Source organism: Marmota monax, unplaced genomic scaffold (genome assembly GCF_021218885.2).
Source record: "Marmota monax isolate L192 unplaced genomic scaffold, Marmota_monax_Labrador192_F-V1.1 WCK01_AAM20220418_F8-fsc00064, whole genome shotgun sequence".
NCBI lineage: Eukaryota > Metazoa > Chordata > Mammalia > Rodentia > Sciuridae > Marmota > Marmota monax.
This window is the reverse complement of record NW_026694542.1, coordinates 10,734,224-10,753,908: the sequence shown is the minus strand read 5'-3', so window position 1 is coordinate 10,753,908 and position 19,685 is coordinate 10,734,224. Positions and strand designations below refer to the sequence as shown.

At 46.3% G+C, this 19,685-nt stretch overlaps 1 protein-coding gene and 1 long non-coding RNA gene across 4 annotated transcripts in view; both read left to right on the top strand.

The window, feature by feature from the left end:
* Window positions 1–13,258, top strand: part of Ikzf3 (IKAROS family zinc finger 3) — an 89,979-nt gene extending 76,721 nt beyond the window's left edge. For all 3 annotated transcript variants that reach the window (XM_046420407.2, XM_046420409.2, XM_046420408.1), the window contains one exon: window positions 6,904–13,258. In XM_046420407.2, the coding sequence (XP_046276363.1) occupies window positions 6,904–7,607 (704 nt within the window). In that variant the 3' untranslated portion in view covers window positions 7,608–13,258. The remainder of the gene's footprint in view (window positions 1–6,903) is intronic.
* A 3,517-nt stretch (window positions 13,259–16,775) lies between these two features.
* Window positions 16,776–19,319, top strand: LOC124076552 (uncharacterized). Its single transcript, XR_006846383.2, has 2 exons — window positions 16,776–17,050; window positions 18,541–19,319. It is a non-coding gene; the product is annotated as an uncharacterized LOC124076552 (long non-coding RNA).
* Window positions 19,320–19,685: the final 366 nt, after the last annotated feature.

Sequence of the window (19,685 nt, the reverse complement as noted above, 5' to 3'; positions counted from 1 at the left end):
GCTGCTGTTTGTTCTGTTCTCCTCCTGGAAGAGTGTTAGTAATTTTAGTCTCATTTCTGTTGAGACCAGAACTATCACAACTGTTGGATATTCCATTTCTTTTTACCTGACTTTTTTCTTATTTATTTATTTATTTATTTTTGACATGTGCTTGCAGTAACAATAAGTGAGAACACATGTGGGAAATTATGCAGTAACAGCAAACACATTAAAGTGACTTGAGAAACTTTAAACACTTAAAGAAAACCTAAGGGCTTGGGGTGTAGCTCAGTGGTAGGGTGCTTGCCTAGCATGTGTGAGGCCCTGGGTTCAATCTCTAGTACTGAAAAAAAAAAAAAAGAAAAGAAAAGAAAACCTGAGTATTTCCCATTACCTCATCATGGTGACTGTATTGGACTTGTGTTATTTTTCTGAAGGCCAAGTCATTTTACCTCCTTCTTTAAAAATAACTCTCAATGCTCCAACAGTGAAATAAAATCCAACCCGCTGGGTCAGGCCTTCCACAAACTGTCTGAGCCTCCCACAATCTGTCTACAGTTTACCTTTTCTAATTTCATCATTTCAGCTAACTGCTAGGTCTTTGCTTTAGCCACAGGGACATATCCCACTTCTCTGTACTCTTTTCCCTTCTTCTTCTTCCTCCTTTTCTCCTCCTCCTCCTCCTCCTCTCTTCCTCTTCCTCCTCCCTGGGGGCTGTCTAGCACTGAGCTACACTCCTAGCCCCTTTTTTAATTTTTTTTTTTTAATTTTGAGACAGGGTCCTGCTAAATTGCTGAGGTTGACCTCACACTTGTAATCCCCTGGCCTTAGCATTCAAAGTCGCTGGGATTACAGGTGTGTGCCACTGCACCCTGCTTCTTTTCCCACTTGTGCCTATTAGTTCTTTCCAGGCTCTTGGTCTAGATGTCCTGCCTGGAAGCTGCCCTTAAAAGTACACATTGTTAGGCATGGGGATGTGGCTCTGTGGAAGAGTACTTGCCTGGCATGTGTGAGACACTGGGTTTGATCCCCAACACATACACACACACACACACACACACACACACACACAAGTATACATTGTCAAGCTGGGTATAGTAGCACTTGCCTGTAATCCCAGTGACTTGGGAGGATAAGGCAGGAGGAGAAACTATCTCCAAATAAAAAAAAATGGGTCGGTGTGTAAAGCATTTCTGAGTTCAATCCCTGGTACCAAAAAAAAAAAAAAAAAAGCATTGTCCACACCCACCCACCACTGGTCCTCTGCCCACTCCTGTGCTGTTCTCTTCTTACCATACAAAGACAGTCTCCAGCACCATCACCACCACTGCCTCTGATTACAAAGCATAAAGAAAAGAATAGATTTATATTTGCTTCATGTTGTATGTAGTGTATTTGAAAAGCAGTCCATAGTTTTCTCCCTCCACTGTTTTGGCCACCTTCTTCTTTTTTCTATCATTTGGCTAGCATTAGGGATGCTGTCTTGAAATGAAATTGTGTAAATGCTGCTACTGAATTGCATTTATGTTTGTATTCCTCAAAGCACCAACATGGTGCTAAGCAAATAATAACAGCAACAACAATAATAATAGGTCTGTCAGTTTTTGAGTGCTTAGTGTATGCCAGGCATTCCATTAAGCATTTGATGGACATCACAACTCTATGCATCAAGGAACACTTTGAATGTATGCACTGGTCCATGTGGGGAAAAAATACAGTTGCTGCCAGTAACCCCCCTCTCCTGCTGCTGTGGGAACCACCCCAGCAGAGCATCTGAAGTTACTGCCAGTGATGTGACTGGGCCTCATGGGCAAGGTAGCTGTAGGGAAACAGGAGTTAATACTGCAACACGTGCTAAGACGTGAACTCTTGGATTGCATCCCAGTTCTCTATTCACCAAAACTGGGCAGCCTTGAAAAGTGAATCAACCTGTTCATGCCTTTGGTTCTTCATCTGATTAAAAGACAATAATCCACAGATTAAAAGGTATCAACCCCGAAAGGGGGATAAAATGAGAGTACAGAGAATCTAGTACAGCACTGTGTATACAGTAAGACCTTAATTAAAAGTAGCTATTGTTGGGGCTGAGGATATAGCTTAGTCAGTAGAGTGCTTGCCTCACATTCACAAGGCCGTGGGTTCAATCCTCAGTACCACCAAAAAAAAAAAAAATCATAGCTATGTTATTGTATTCATTAAGGTACCCTATTGGGTACCGTGAAGCCTAAGGGCCAGAAGTAAATGGATTAGGTAGTAGAACTTGACCATCAACTCTGAATACAGAAGTCTGAATCCACATGCTCAGTCTGATTCTCCGTTTCTAAGATGGCAGTTAGAAGCCAACAACCATATGCCCTCACTACATTGCATCAATTCATGCCTGGGGATTACTCAGTTTAGAGTTACCAAAGCCTGGATACAGAGCTTGACACCTTTAGAAAGAATCACCAGGGGCCAGGCATGGTGGCACATGGCTATAAATCCCAGCAACTAGGAAGACTGAGGCAGGAGGATTGCAAGTTTGAGTCCACTGTGGGCAACTTAGCAAGATCCTGTCTCAAAAGAAAAAAAATTAAAAGGGCTGGAGCACTTACCTAGCATGTGCTAGGCCCTGTGCTTAATCTCCAGTACTAAAGAAAAAAAAAAAAGAATCATGGGGAGGAAATGGCCCAACCAGGCAGCCTGAGTTTCTAAACTTAGGACTCACTGTTACCCTTTGTATTTTCATTGGAAGAAAACCTCTATTCAGCCTGAAGCTGGTATCATGAATCATTCAAAGGTGTGGTGTGATTTTGACTAGAAGCTGGACTAGAGGCTCTGAGCAGCTTTGGAAGCAGTTATACTCTTGTGGTTTGACTAACCTTTTTTATGAGTGTGTTACTAAAGAAACGTGAGCTGTTGGCTTTTCAATTACTGTAGCTTACCCCTTCAGAGTTTCATACACATTGAGTCATCGTGTCTACAGGTGACTGATAATCATCTGCACTGCTCAAGTTACGGTAACTCGTAGATGAGGGGATCCGATGATTGCAAGCTGCACGTGAAGATCTGAGCCCTCCCCTCTTAACAATGAACAATGGTCTGCATTAACCACAGAACTCAGTCATATATTTCCACTCATCCAGGGGGTTATTTTCCTCTTAATGTTTTGCCTCTTGCAGCTTCAGCACTCATCTCGTGTTCTGATATATGCCGCGGGTGGTATAGATTGTGAAATTGTAGGCCTGGGTAAAAAAAAGCAGACTCCTGGGAGAAAGGATGAAAATAGTTTGTGATACGCCCCACCCGGGAAACTTTCTGGAGCCTCTCTGTTAGGTGGGAAAAAAAAAGAGAGATTCAAGAGGAATCCTGGTATTTAGGGACTTTGGCAGAGCAGGCCACACTGGGAAATCATCAAAACTCTGAAAAGCTAAGAAACCAAAGTTCATCACTCTTGTGTCACTTTCAAGAGAATGAACGTTTGTGACTTCAGCTGGCTTTTGTGCTTGCAGTGTCTTTCTTCCAGTCAGCCTCAACAAAGGTACATCCAATCTGGGACTTGAAAATAGGAACCATTGTTTACTTTGGCAAAGGCATAATTTTCTGTCGCTTCTCATTGAGTTGTCAGGGTAGGGTACTTTTCTTCACATATTTTTTTCCCTCTTAGGTTTTTGTCTGGAAATTATCAGCTTGGCCTTAAGGTAGTGGGGATACAGGACAGATCCATTTGGTTCGAGTAGGTCTTTTAGCTGGCCTTTCTGGCTTCAATTTCTGGTCCATCTCTCACATTGCCCTATCAATGACCGTAGCCTCTCTCCCTCAAGGGCACGCAGCCATTTGTTGTTTGTTCACATCCACACCCTATGGTTGGTCACCCAGAACCCTATGGTTGGTCACCAGAACACCGGTCATTTGGTCCCGCCATATTTTGTTTTGTTGTTATTTTTCAATGTTTCCCAAAATATACAATATGGGGCTGGGGATGTGGCTCAAGCAGTAGCACGCTAGCCTGGCATGCGTGGGGCACTGGGTTAGATCCTCAGCACCACATAAAAATAAAATTAAGATGTTGTTCCCACCAAAAACTAAAAAAGAAATATTTAAAAAATCTCTCTCTCTCTCAAAAAAAAAAAAAAAAAATATATATATATATACACACACACACAATGTAAACTGACAAGAAGCTCACAGGGCATTTTAAAACCTTGATTGAGAAAATAATTCTCTTTTTAGATTTCTTTCAATCTCCAAGGAGATTGTTTATACCAAGGAGAATATTTAGATTTAATTAGATCCTATTTGTCTTTAATACTAATCTCTCACTTGGTACTTTCTGGGTTTTTGCTTTTTGTTTTGGCTTTTTTAAAAAGCCAAGAATTGAACCCAGGGGTATTTTATCACTGAGCCACATCCCAGCCCTTTTAATTTTTTATGTAGAGACAGGGCCTTGCTAAGTTGCTGAGGCTGGCTTTGAACTCTTGATCCTTGTGCCTCAGCCTCCCAAGGTGCTGGCATTAAAGGCAGGCACCAATGCACAGAGCCAGTAATCTCTGGTTTTTTTTTAATATTTATTTTTTTTGTTGTTGTAGTTGAACACAATATCTCCATTTCACTTTTTTTTATATGTGATGCTGAGGATCGAACTCAGGGTCCCGCACGTGCAAGGCAAGTGCTCTACCACTGAGCCACAACCCCAACCCAATCTCGGTTTTTAACCAAGAGAAAGGATCTTAGTGTCCAAGTATTCATAGTATCTAATCAAAATTTAATAAATTGCTCTTACATTGTCTTTGTTTTTCACAGTTACACCTGCTATTTTCAGCAAAGATTCTAGTTTTCCATTTGTTAGTAATATAAAGTTCCCTTTAATTTTTTTTTTTTTTACATTTTACTTATTTATTTATTTACTTAGGGTGGGTACTAGGGATTGAACTCAGGGGCACTTGACCACTGAGCCACATCCCAAGCCCTATTTTGGATTTTTAAATTTAGAGACAGGGTCTCACTGAGTTGCTTTATGCCTCGACTTTGCTGAGGCTGGCTTTGAACTCCGTCCGATCCTCCTGCCTCAGCCTCCCAAGCCACTGGGATTACAGGCATGCGCCACTGTGCCCAGCCCTTTACATTTTTTATAATAGAAAAAAGAAAGAAAAAACAAACTGTTTCAAACTTAAGGAAAAGGAAAAAAATATTTAAAACCCTGGCATTTACCAAGTGTCTTTTGTGTGCCAGTTGCTGTTCTCAGCACTTTCCAGTGATCCCAACAAGGTAGTTATGATCACTGTGTCCATTTCACACAAAACCATGTAAATAATAACTGATGGAGTTGGAATCAAACAGTCAATGCTACTCTGTGCAGTGTGTGAGGGGAAAGTGCAGTTTGAGAGATACTTTAATTTGCACTTCTTGCCATATCTTTAGCCAGACTCTCTCACTTTTCCCTCAGAGTGTCCTGAAGAGTGCCACCATCCTGCCTTCATTTCTGCTGTCCCCCAACTAGTATGTCCTCCCTTATCCCTCAGATAATCTAAATTCTACCAGTTCATCAAGACCCTTCTCAAAATTCAGATTTTCCAAGAATGCTTTCCCTCCCCGAAGTACTTTGGAAATTCTTACTGTCTTGACTTCACCTGTATGTTGCCTTTTAATCCTTGTTACAGAAGACATGTTACTCCTGTGCTTAAATGCCTTAACTGTGGCGTTTAGAATAAAATCAAATGTCTCCTAGAGCAAAGCAGCCCTTTCACAACTTTTTATCCTGTAATTTGTCTCCAATTTCATATATACATGTCTCATTTCTCTCCCACTACATTGGAAATGCCTTAAGAAAAGAAACTGTTTCTCCTGATCTTTTTGTTTTCTTCTGGTGTTACTTTCTTTCTTTCATTACTTAAGCCTTTTCTGTGTAATGACAAATTTTGGAACATCAACATGCCTAGAAATGGTACAGAAGAGAAGGAGAGGGCTCAGCAAATCTCTCTAGAACCCAACGTCAGCCAAGTGGCCTGAGCCCACCCCCTCTCATCCTCCATGCTCTCTCTTTCCTCTCCAGGCCACTTGTACCATCACATCCTCCTCTGCTACACACACGGTCCCTGCCTTCTCCATGACCAGAGAGCCTCTCTTTGTTTTCTAACACACAACACCCACATGCCCTGCGGGCAACTCACTCCATTTTTCAGAATTTCTCAGCAGTTTAACATGATTAGAAGTGGGAGAGGGTGACCACAACAAATAAATGTCTTCAGCTAAGTGTGAGATAGGTCCTAAGGATCCCATGTGTATCTAGGATACATCTTTCAAGTAAAGAAGAACAGCACATTTTAGTAAAGAGAGAAAGATGTGGTTCACTCCTTAAGAAGGCTTTTGTAGGACTGCCTGCATCTGAAGCTCTTTTACTTCAATCTGAGTCCAGTGGGTGGCTGGTGAATTAGGGAGTAGGAAGTTGGAGTCTTGGGGGCTATTTTCTCTGTCTCTGTAGATATTTTTAAAGCTACTGCAGCTGATCACTGAGAATCCCCTAACATTACAAACAGAAAAATAAGATAAATGAGAGTCTGGGAGTTGGGGGCACCTTACAACTTCACACAATGGAAGTTGAGCAGCCAAGCCCCTGCTCAATGGTCGCTCTCTCCCCTCTAAGCCTGTCATGGTGTCTTCACCCTCTTTTCCTCCTTTTCTTTCCAGTGGGCATTCCTCAGGATGCAGCCTCTGCCTGGTGACATCTCTGCCTCCTCCCTTTGCTCGCTGAGTTTATTTTGACTGTCCAAATGTGTAACTGGCAAACAGCATCCCTTGAGACTTCCACTCTCTGTGGAAACAAGCCACCAGGGCTGGGTGTTCTTGAACATACCTTTTCTCGTTTTTTGAGGACTCTGGAAAATAATGTCATCCCTGTCTGCCTTGGCTACATGCCCTTTGTAAGCCTCCTTTCCTTTGTTCCAGGTGAGAAGCGCCACTGTTTTGATGTCAATTATAATTCCAGCTACATGTATGAGAAGGAGAATGAGATGATACAGACCCGGATGATGGATCAAGCCATCAACAATGCTATCAGCTATCTTGGGGCTGAAGCCCTGCGCCCCTTAGTCCAGACACCACCTGCCCCCACCTCTGAGATGGTTCCAGTTATCAGCAGCATGTACCCCATAGCCCTCACCCGGGCTGAGATGCCAAATGGTGCCCCCCAAGAGTTGGAAAAGAAGAACATCCACCTGCCAGAGAAGAATCTGCCTTCTGAAAGAGGCCTCTCCCCCAACAATAGTGGCCATGACTCTACGGACACTGACAGCAACCACGAAGAACGCCAGAATCACATCTATCAACAAAATCACATGGTCCTTCCCCGGGCCCGCAGTGGGATGCCACTGCTGAAGGAGGTCCCCCGCTCTTATGAACTCCTCAAGCCCCCTCCCATCTGCCCAAGAGACTCCATCAAAGTGATCAACAAAGAAGGGGAGGTGATGGATGTGTTTCGGTGTGACCATTGCCGCGTCCTCTTCCTGGATTATGTGATGTTCACCATTCACATGGGTTGCCATGGCTTCCGTGACCCTTTTGAGTGTAACATGTGTGGATATCGAAGCCATGATCGATATGAGTTCTCGTCTCATATAGCGAGAGGAGAACACAGAGCCATGTTGAAATGAACATCAGTACAGAGATTGCACTAAGGATTCAATCTCATTTTTAAAAACTGATAACCCTACCCTAACAGGTTGCTCTCAGATCCACACTCCTTTCCACACCATTTTTAGTACGGTCATGTTTCACATGGATAGTCAGAGAAACCCTGTTTTCATTCAGACAGTGTCTGCAAATCTTCTTTTTACTTTTGTGAAACCTTTGTTTTACCATCAGTTGAATTTTAAGGAATTTAAAAGCCAAAGAAGTATTTTGTCATCATATTTTGCAGCAATAGAACAGGCCATCCGTTGAAGTCTGTTGCCAGTCAGAACAGTCCCTCAATTGTGCTGCAATAGATTCTTTCTGAGATATATCAGTCATATATTGAAAAGCCTTTTAATCCTTTGCCATGAAGAGGAAGAACTGACCAGCTGGCCTTGCCCTTCTGCTCTTAACACAAGACTGAAGGGTTAGGATATAATCTCCCCATCTCAAGTTATAGTCCAAGAGTAAGGAAAAGAACTGTTACCAGTAACTAAAGGCCCTGATCTCAGAGCATCAGACACATCTCCTATCACATAAGCAAATGGTCATTTGTTGACACTTTTGCTTCTTCCCTTTCTCCTCTTGTCACCAGTGAAAAGCTAAGCCACTTTAGGCTAATCCAGTTGTCTACTGGAGAAATTCTGTACCAAAAGAACTGATGGTTTTAAATATAAACATCATTTAAACTCCAGAAAGTTGTCCACTGAGGATGATGGCATCCATTTCCATTGATCAAGATTGGTGCAGCAGGGTCTGAAGTGAAATGGTTTAGCGCACCAACAGGGAAAAGAACCCAGCAGCTACCTAAAAGTTCATTTCCCTTCATGGAGCATTAGAGGACAGACCCAAAGCAAACTTGAAAATGATTTTTTTTTCCACACACCACAAAAACAAGGATCCAAAACATAAGGCTTGGCCTCCTCCTCCCCTCAGGAGGGGAGTCAGTGATGGACGCCATGTTGGTTATTTAGTTCAGAGCTGAACTTGGAGATGGGGTGAGCCGGGGCACCTCTATTGACAGTTTCTCCTTGATCAGGCAGGTGTAGACTCTCTTTTCCCCCATTTTAAATGGAGCCGCTGGTATTCCATGAAAATCCCTGAAAGTCTAATATAGCTTCTCCAGATTTATCAGTCATCTTTGTTGTGATTACTGGTCATCCAGCTATCGAAGAGAAGTGCTATGATAATTTGTAATACCAGCAGTGGACCAGGGGTCACCAAACCTGTTTACTAAACCCTGTATTTGCCACTAATTAGTTTGTAACTTTGAACAAATCATTTAACTCTTAAAACAAAGTTTTTTCAACCATAAAATAAGTTGGATTTAGATCTTCTCAATGGTCCCTTCCAGCTTAATTTATACATTATTATGCAGTAATCACAAATTATTCTTTAAACTTCTTAATATATGGGTATTAAGTAGAAAAGTCTGTATATGAAAATGTGTTTCAGATTTCTTGGGTATGAAAATGTTAGTGCATTAACTTTTTCCTTAAACCACCCCAGTTGTGAATGTGAAGAAATGGTGAGGAGAAACAAAAAACAGGAGAGTATTTTGATCTTGCCCAAAGTGTATACACAAATTGGCACCTGCAGCTTCTTGCCAAAGCCTTTCTTTCTTTCTTTTTTTTTCTTTTTCTTTTTTAAGAACTTGTGTTAGGGAAAATAAATTCTGCTTCCAGGGACAACTTCATGGAGCCTATTTACAAATTAAGAGCCAGCTTTATGAACATTTCTACCAGAGCCAAGAATTCCGAATTCCTGGTAGATTAGCGTTTTAATTTCTAAAGGGCTTCTGCATTCGGCTCTAACTCAACTCATTTATGTGCTGCCAGTAATTAAAATGTTCCACCTCAGACTGCACAAATGGCTTATCCTTCTTTGTAGCATGGCGTCTGTCTCAGGGGGAAAAAAGGGGTGGTTATGAAATTCCATGGCAACATTCCCAATACGTTTGAGCTTTCCGCTAAAGGGCTAGGTGTATTTTGGTGTGTAGTCTTCAGTACATTACTGTATTTCTGAGACACTCGGCTCCAAGCTCTGCCAGATCACATACACCCATTGTGAAAGAGGAGCTGCTTATTATATGCTTGAAATATCACACATCCTGTTGACTCTTTGGGGGACAAGAGAAGAGAATTGGGAAGCAGGGACTAGTAGGAAAGAAAGCTGAGGAAGGAAAGTATTCCCACCAAATGACTGTTCAGTCCTGCTGAAGAGACCAACTTTTGCATCTCAAGATGGTAAACTAAGGCCCATTCTACCAGCCTGGGGTCTCTACAGGTCTGACCCTCCTTTGTCCTATGACTAATGGACTCACTGAATGACTTGTATTCTTCTGAGTGGGGTGACACAAAGCCTGTACCTCCAAGGTAGCATCCTGAGCCTCAGTGGGTTCCCATTGACTCCAGAGAAAATGTGTATGTGAAGCTGCATGTTCTTAAGTCTTGAAGGTGAAACCAGTGGTATGCAGTGGTTACCACCACCCACGGAAACACTTCCTTCTTCACAAGCACTCCTTTTACTAACACCACCCTCACTGGGGTGAGGCTGAGGGGAGACGCCTGGAGAGAAGGGTCAGGATTGCTTCCACCGCTGTTGGGCAGTGAAGTCCTGGAGGCAGTTTCAGGAAGCACATCGGGTTTCTTAAGTAGAGGCCCTGAGCATGAGCTTAGTCTCTGTCCTTCCTTTCCTACTAGTCTCCTGTAGGTAGGCTCCCACCCCATATTAAGGAGGCCACAATCTGGGGACCAACCACACCAACAAAAAGCTCCCTTTGCAGCCAAGGTGCAGAGTTGAGGTGAGGATCGAAAGAACAGAACCGGATCTCCAAATGCTAACACAATTTGAAGTGTTGCACAGGCCCTTCCTCCTGGCAGAGAACTAAACAGAAGTGTCTCTCCCATCACCCTTCGCCACCACCACCAGAGGAGAGAAAAGTACCGATAAATCCACCCGTCTGTAGATACCTTAAGTCACTCTTCCAAGAAGTCATTGAGTGGCACTGATAAGCCAGCTAATCTTAGCTTTGCTATCCATTCTGAGCTGTTCCTGACTCAGCTTCTGACTTTACCAATGACAAAATTTCTTACCTTATAAATGGAGCACTTACCATTTTTCTAGGCCTATATTCACAGGGTCCCAGAAAGAAAATGACCTCAAATTTCTTTTGCAAAGGAAAATGTTTGAAAACACAAAAATCTTAACTAATTGAAACACCGTATTATTAACTGTTTTCCAAGTAGCATCTGTATGGCTATTCTCTTCCCTCCTCTGCTTCTTTGTCCCCTCTGTTGAAGATGAGATTTAAAGGTTTTAGGGGAAAAGCAGTTCTTTTGGCCTGGGATATAGCACAGTGGTAGACCACTTGCCTAGCAAGGTGCTGGGTTCCATCCCCAGCACAAAAATAGACAAAGCAAGCATATTTCTGAGACATATCTCAGAGCAGGCAGTAAGACCATCATGACAATGTTTCTCTGAAGGCCTAACTTTAAGCTGCACTCTACTGAGAGAAGGCATATGGATCTCTAGTAGAGCTTTGGAAATTCAGGGACACTTAAGATTTGTGAAAGAGCTTGGACATCTTTGAGGACTCAAAGACTCAGAATGAGGACTTGTGAGCTCAAGAAAAGAAAGGGGAGTGGTGAAAATTCTCTCCTAAAAAAATAGTATCAATAGCAGAAAAAGATAAGCACTATGAGTGATACCTCTTATCCCTCAAAGAACTGAAAACTATTCTTATGTTCATACAGAAAGTATAGTTCTGGAAATCTCTATAGACATAAGTAGGATGAGCAGAATGACTTGGGATTTAAGTGCCTAAAATGAGGACAAAGTCTAGACCTGAAACTAAAGGCTAGACCACTCTAGGAAATGGACTGTTTTGTAAGGTCACAGGATGGAATGGTCCCGAGTAGGAACAATGAACCGGGGGTTGAGTACTCCTGGCTCTAAGGACTGTGGACTTAGAATTCTGAGTCTAGAAGTTTTATTTCCAGAACTTGTGTGAGCTCAAAAAGTAACAAAAGCTGTAGATAGTCTGTACCCAGCCGTGCTATCAATAACAGGTTTTTGCACTTTGAAGAAATTTGATGCAAGTTCCCTCTGAATATTATAATAATGGACTATCTTATACATTGACATTGATTATGTTGTTATTTGAAATTGGAAATTAATGTTTTAATTAAAAATGTAAGGACACCACAATATCTACCTTTCAGAAGTGTTGTGAGGTTGATGTAATTTTGTCTATGGGTTAGTTCTACTTGTTTGTTTTGTTTTATTTTGTTTGGGACAGAGGGGTGGGGATGGGTTATGTTGGATGATTGTAAATTTTCTGCTATATGTACTAAGTCTGGATTTAAAGACATGAAAAATATCCCAAGACCCTACTAGAGCCATAATAGTAATCTCATTGCAAATGAAGGTAACTGATGTGTAACAGTTTCCTTCACATTGTTCTAGTGCATCAGAGTAGAGACTATGCTGAACCTTGGAACCAGTGTCAGTTAACCACATGCTATGGATGCTTCATGGTGATGCACCCAGGAAACTAGAATAGCTTTGCTCCCTCACTGTCTTTGAGCTTCAACTCCATTGACCCCACTCCAGGAAGCCTGGAGAGTGGCCCCACAGTGCCAGCCGCCTCTTTCCGAGCCCTTGCAATACATCCACAGGGCCTGTTTCATATTCTGAATTAAGTGTGGTTTTGCTGCTTTCCCTTCTGAAGAGACTGAGAACACACATTTTAACATGCTAGGAAAATGGGGCAGCCTTAAAAATGACTGATCCCATTGCTAATGACTCATTTTTAAAAGGACTTTTCCAGGTTAGCAGACAAGGCCCTACGTGGTGGGCCAGCTTCTGTGGGTTCACAGAAACCAAAGTACTGTGGGTTGCAAAGAATTAGCAGGTCATTTAAAAAGTAGACATGTCTTCACCCAGACTGTGGTTTTGCATGCTCAGGTTCTCAGTCTATGAGCTTTGGGGAAGGATCATTTTGGCTACTGGAAAAACCGTAGCTTATTTTAAATGTCTGGTTGCCAAAGCCACCACACGTGTGGTCTGTGCATGACCCTGGTCTGCAGAATGACGAGGAAGGAACACAGGAGGTTTGGGGCTCAGAGTGGCCTTACCGCCAGGAGCACGGCCGGGAGCCCTTGCATAGCAGTTTCCACTTGGCTTGTGCTCACAGCCTCTCCCTCCCATCTTTATTTCTCAGAAATGCCCCCTACCCAGTAGAAGCTTTTTTCCCTTCCTCTGGAGTTTTTCCCAGAATCCAACCATTTGGAGCACTGTAAAGTGCCCCCTCCTCTGTAAAGACTGTCCACAGGGGCTGGGGTCATGGCTCAGTGGTAGAGTGCTTGCCTAGCATGCATGAGGCACTGGGTTTGATCCTCAGCACCACATAAAAATGAAAAATAAAGATATTGTTTCCACCTAAAACTAAAAAATAAATATTAAAAAAAGGACTGTCCAAAGCCTGCTTTGAGCTAGCCATGCTGATCTCAGCAGAACATGAGTGCAACATCGCGTATGAAACAGCCCTGCTGTGCTGTCAATGTTTCTTTACCGTGTTCAATTTTTACACTGAAAAAATAAAAAAAAATTCTGGTGTGTTTAAAATTAATCCTGGTGCATGCCTGTCATTTGTGGGTGCTGCTGTCAGAAAATGGAAGGGTTTCATTCTGCCCCAAGGAATATTTTTTTAATTTAGCCCCTCTGGCTATTTCTCTCTTCCCTTTTTTTTTTTTTTTTTGGCCCTAATGGGGATCAAACACAGGGTCTCACACATGCTAGGCAAAAGCTCTAACTACTGAGTTATACCATGAGCCCTCCTCTGGCTATTTCTTAAAGTCCAGGTATCAAGATGAATGGGATTATAACGGAAATAAACCATCTCCCCTGAGGACTTGCTAAACTGCACTTGGTGTCCTGCTCTGGCACTAGACCCCATGGTAGAGTTCTGGTTCTACTGGTCCTTAGCTGGGGAAGGGAACTCAAGGAGGCTGGGGGCCCTGAACTTGGCAGGATCAATGCACTGAAAGCACAGTGTCTTTCTGTGCTACTTGATGCCCCTCCTGTTCTCCCTCAACAGAGCGTCTTCCTAACACTAGCCAAGTCCTGGCCTTTTCATCTGTTAGATCTCATAACATTTCCACATTGGGAAATTCAATTTGCAGTCATTAAACTCAGCCACATTAAATACAGTCTATAAGCCAGGGATGGTGTGCATGCCTGAAGTCCCAGCTCCCTGGGAGGCTGAAGCAGGAGGATTGCTTGAGCCCAGGAGTTCAGATCAGCCTGGGCAACATGTGAGAAGAACCTGTCTCAAAAAATGATAAGTCTATAGGTACTTGGAGGACCAAACCTAAGGTGTTGAGAGAAAATTCCTGGGAGAGTGGCATAAGATCAGGCTCTCTTCCTGTCTTGTTCTCTTAGACAATATTTAAGAAGGGTTTGAGAGATGATCCCGCCTTCTGCCCAGCCTCATCTAAACTATCCCCACCCCGCTTGCCCTCATCTGTAGAAGAGGCAGAAGAATGACCTTTTGGAGCTTGGGACCTTCTGGAGTTTGGGATCAGTAAGCCAGGTTGGTGGCAGCATGCCCTGGCTCTGCGTGCAGTACCATCTCCCTCCCTTCTGCTTTGAGGAACTCCAGCAGGTTTTCCCTCCCCACTCCACACCAAGGACAGGGAGAGGGGAATGGCAGAGCAGCCTGCCTTTGTATTTTAACATTAAATAATTCAAATCAGCCTCTCCCTTGCTGATTGTCAGCCTCAGAGAGAATGGTAAGTGGACTTCCCCAGCCCCACTCCCTTCCCCAGGCAAAAGCGGCTCAGGGAGAAAAGGAAGACAGGGAGGCCTTGATCCCTTTTGCCAAGGAACAGGGGAGAGACCCTGATTCCTTCCAGCCTGAGGAGAGTTTTCTTTCCTAATTCTTGGGAACCAGTTTGTTGCTTTAGGAGGTGGTGAGCCGCCTGGCAGGGGAAGCCACCCCACACCTGCAGCCTCCTTCTCCTCCACCCCCATCCCTCAACACCCCAGGTCACTCATGCTGCCAGGGCCAAACCTCCACCTGCAGGCAACTGCCACCCAAAGACAGGCAGGGGAAAGGACCAAGCTCCCTACCCTTTTCCCTATTTCTTAGAATCCAAGGTCTGAGGAAGAGTGGAGGCCAGAGCTCTGGAAAGACCAGAGCTTGGAACTTTCTGGAGTTTGTGGATGGCCCAGGCCAGAAGTTCTAGCTGTGGAGCATTCCCAGGTCAGACAGTTGTTTGCATAAAAGCCAAAAGCCACTGCACCTGGGGTGGGGAGGCCCTCTGGGGAGGTACTCCCTGACTTGGGGCAGAGGGGAAGGAAGGTGTCATGGAAAGTCCCTGAAGGACATGGGGTGTTGAGTTTGCTGTGGTTTTGTTTTTAACTCTATCTTGACCTGTGAAGTAGGCAGCTGTCTCCCTGCCCCCAAAATAACAGACCTTCCCCCAGAATAACATGCACATACCCAAGGAGAGAGCACTGCAGTGGAAAGAATGGAGGTTAGAGGGCCTGTGGGTGATGTAACCTGCCCCCCTGCTCTGGGAGTGAGGGGGCAGGAAGCCCCAGAACAGCCCTTTCCCATCACCTCACCTCCCTTCTCAGCCCCCCAGCCCCTGGGGCCAGAAGAGCTGCCTAGTCAAATAAACCACAGCCCTGGGGTGGCTGGTGGATGGGAACCAGGGGGGTAGGTGCCACCTCCTCCCCCAGGCTTGTCCTGCCACTAGCACAATTCCAATCCCACCCCCACTGGAATTACATTCTCAGCCTCCCCACACAGACTCCTGGGGAGGGGTAAATACAGAGTGAATCCACCAACACTCTGAAGTCCCCAGCAAGATAGCCTGTTGCAGGCTCCTGTGAGTACCTGAGCTACTGGGTTCCAATCTCAGCCTTGCTGCTCTCTGGTTGCCCAGAACACTTTGCTTTTCCTCTTTGGGCATCCTGGTAGTCAGAGGTCTTTTAAAGACCTTTCAGGTGGGACTCTAAACTCAGCCTCAACCTCATTGCTCTCCCTGGCTCCAGAACTTCCTGCGAACTCCAGAAATCAGACCAAAGCGCCTGAGGATTTGTTCCCTCTCCCTTCTCTGCCCACCAGCCTCAGAACCTGGGAAACCGGTGCCGCGATGTTGCTGGTGGTGGCGGCCTGTGATTTTCTTAAGAGGTCACTTTCTCAACTGTACTATGAAATTCCAATCCTGGCCTAGGGGTGGGGGACAGAGAGGTATCAGGCTCCTGTCCCCTCACCTGTGGAATTGTAGGAAGCTCTGCAGAGTCCAGCACCCTTTCCAGGATTCTTTTGATTCCCCGTGGACCAGACGCAGATTCCCGGGTTGGGGGTCTGGGAGAGGAAAGCACAGCGGGGCGAAGGGGGAAGGGGTGCGACGCGAGGTGGGAGCAGAGGGGGTGTGAGGGGCGGGGCAGCTGCACTTCTGAGAAACAGCTCGGGCGTCTCAGCAGCCCGCAGCCTAACCCCCGGCCTGCGGCTTCACAGCTCGCTCCTGCTGACGCCCACGCTGCTCAGGGCCTCTCCGGGGGTCTGCAGCCCCGGCGGGGGCGGTGGCTGCGAGGGAGGAGCGGCAGCTGGGGGGGGGGGACAGCGCGGCGGAACCCAGGGGCGTGGAAAACCGAGGAAGGCGTGGGTCGCGTGACATCCCGGGGGTTCCGAGCGCTGGACCTGGCCTGCCTGCGTGTCCCCCCGCTGCCCCTGGCCAGGTACTCTCCATCACCACCGGAGCGGGATCCAGAAGTGAAAGCACTCGGGGTCACAGCCCAGCGCCGCTGCTGCGCCCCGCGCCGCCCCGCCCTTCCTGCAGCAGGGCAGGATCTCCCGGCGCTCCGGCGAGTGCAGGGGAGGAAACGGGGGAGGGGAAGGGGAAGTGACCCGCGGGCAGCCGCTGCAAAGCGCGGCCTCTCCTGGGGGTGCCCGCTCCTAACCACCACCGGGAACCTCGGGAGGCCGGCGCCAGCGCCCGGAGCGGAGGACGCCGCGCCCGCACTTCACCACACGGCCGCTGGGTGTCACTGCAGCCGCGCGGCTGGGCCAGCTCCGGAGCCGTCGAGGGCGGGGCGCGGGGAGCTGCCTGGCGAGGCTGGGGGTGGTGCCACACTTCCCCCCACCACCTGGTGTCTAGGGGCCAGCCCTCCATCCCGCGAGGGAAAGGGCTGCCTTCCGCACCGCGATAGGTTCGTGGCTGTGGCCCACGCGAGCCCCCTCAGGCCGTCCGAAGGACCGACGGACCTTAGCAGGGCCCTTGCCCCGCAGAGCTCTAAACAGCGCGGGGCGTGAGCCGGAGCATCCGCGTTCCGACCGTTTTTGCGAACAGAAGGTGGAGGCAGATTGCTTTGCGCACGTGCTCGGGAAGCTGAAGGGATGAGTGCGCAGGTGCGTCCTCCCCCCTACTCCAGCCTTACCTGATGGGTCATTCCTTTCGCCCCCTACTCACCAAGCTATCCCTTAGATTTGTGGGGCCGGTAACTCAGCTTAGGACGAGGGAACTCGCAGATGAGGGACCTGTATAGGGACTGATGGGTGTAAGAGGGCAGGGGTGGGCAAAGGCTAAGGAAAGAGGAGAACATTGGAATCCTTTGAAACTTTGGGATAGGGCCCAACAGGAATCCCACTTCTGCTTTGTCCTGGAAGATCTGACCCAGGCCATGGAAATGGGTTAAATGTGGACGTACACCGCCATTGGCCACCACCCATATGTGGAGTGCAGGCAACCTTCTATATCCCTACATACAACTTCCTCTCTGACTTCATGGCCACAGGGCCCATTTTCACTACTGACATTCTAAGGGGATCCATGGTGGTCCTAAGAGGGTGGATTCAGCCTTATCCCGACCATTCCAGATAAATCCAATCCAAGGAAGAACAGACTGCCTACCACAACAACACATCTCCAATTAACCCTCCCCACCAAGTGCCCAACAAAGAATAACTTGTTCCTTTCTTGGGGTAGATGCAGTCCTGCAAGGTGCCACCATAGTTCAACCAATAGGGGTGAATTTCAGACCCCATTAGGGTCTAGTAGAGCACGGGACCTACAGAGCCCAGGTGGCACCCTCACTTTTCCAAACCCCCTTCTTGTATGGAAGATCACCTATTTCTTGAGTTGTAGAGTCCAGTCTGCATCATCCAACTCCCCCAAGATCCACTTCCCTTTTTTTTAACCTCCTCTCCCAACTCCCCACCTCAGCTTGGCCACTGTGCAAGACCCCAGAGCTGGGTGTCTGCAGACAGCACAGGACAGGAAAGCAGTCTTGGCCCCAGACCCCTGCCAGTGCACCCTGATCTTCCTTGAACCTGTCTTTTTTCTTTCTTTTTTTTTTTTTTTAATATGAGTGACGCATCTGTAGTCACAGAAGAAGTTAGGGACAGAGTCTCCCACAGCCTCCAGATAGGACCTCTGATAGAGGCCCATGGTGCTGCCAGGGATGGCCATGTTCCTGACTCTAGGCTCACACGAACACACTAGTTCCAAGAAGTTGGTGTCTCTGAGGCACTACAGGTCACTTAGGGCAAGCTCCCTGGATGTGGGCCCTGCATTACCCTCTTTCAATACCTGGCTCCTCCAAGCATGGGGAGATGTTGGGGACTTTCCTTTTTTTTTTTCCCAGATTCTTTTTCTGGCCTCTAGAATGTTATTTAATAAGCATGTACATTTTTTATGATCAAAGCCAATAAATTAATTTTAAAAAAGGCAGAATTAGAGGTCCAAGCCTCTGCTTTTCCCTCTAGGAAAAAAAGCAAGAAAATCCTGCTTTCTTCCCACCAGTCCAGATTTCCTCAGAACCTAGCTTTCACCAGCCAGCACTGCCTCTGCTCTTCAAGTCCCTTCAGCCGCTGTAGGTCATGCTGCAGTCTCTTTGCAGGTGGAGCAGCAGGCTTCCCACATCCTCAAAACTAGGCTTTCTGGCCCAGGGTCCTTCTGTGAGCTGCTTCAAGGGGCCTCAGACTCCCACACCCTCCATTGCTGCATCTCCTCCAAGAAGCCAGAATCCTCAGTCACTCACCAAGATGTCCAGCTGCCAGTCTCCAGTGTCCAGCTCTGCACCAAATGCCACCACTTCTAGGGACTCCCAGCAGCCGAGTTCCCTCACAGTGGCCAGTATGAGAAGGGAGGGGGCAAACAACAAAGGGCAGGGAAGGGACCCCAATAGCTGCAACCCAGGCTGACTTTCTCTAACTTCTTCTGTGACTGCAGATGGGTCACTGTCTCTTTAAGCCTCAGTTTCCCATTTGATATGCTTCCACGCATCAATCTCACAGAGACTGTGATTAACGATTTACATAGAAGGGCTTTGTCCCTGTGGGGAGCCACTCCACATTCATGCACCTTTAAGTCCTCATGCACCACGGGGATCTGAAAGATCAATGTAGTCTGGCGTGGTAGGGCCATGACTTGTGACTCTTGGGCTTTTCCCTTGCTGGGATAACAAGGCATGGCCCTAGAAGTAGGCAGCACCCAGAGGGGTTGAGTACACTCACCTGTTCCTTTGTAATCCTACCCCTTTGCCCTTTTGGGGATAGAATGTTCCATGGAACCTCCCCTTGTGTGTTCCTTGTATAAGAATAAAGAGTTCCAATGGCTCTCTCTCTTTCCAAGGACTCTTAAGGTCGCAGAGCCATCTCCGGAATATTGAAAAAGGTATTTCTGTGTGGTTGAGTGCTTTCTTTGTCATTTTGTTGAGTTCTTGGAATAGTCAGATTTTGTGAACCCAGCATTAAGTCACCAGCTAGGATAGATGGCGATAGTTCCCTTTGCAGTTCCTTGGGCAGTTAGGGGCACTGGATCCTTTTTTGCAAACTAAACCCCTGGGTAAACTTAAGAGGAGGCTTACTTCAACTGTTACTCCAGCCTGAAACCCTGGCATCCATATCTCAGAAGTGGCCATGGGCATCCAACCACTTTAATGCCCTAGGAGCAACCAGTGATAGGGATGGTTCTGGAAACCAGGGCAGGTAAAAGGTGGCACTGTTCCCTACCTCAAATCCTGCTAAAAAGAAACAAAATCTG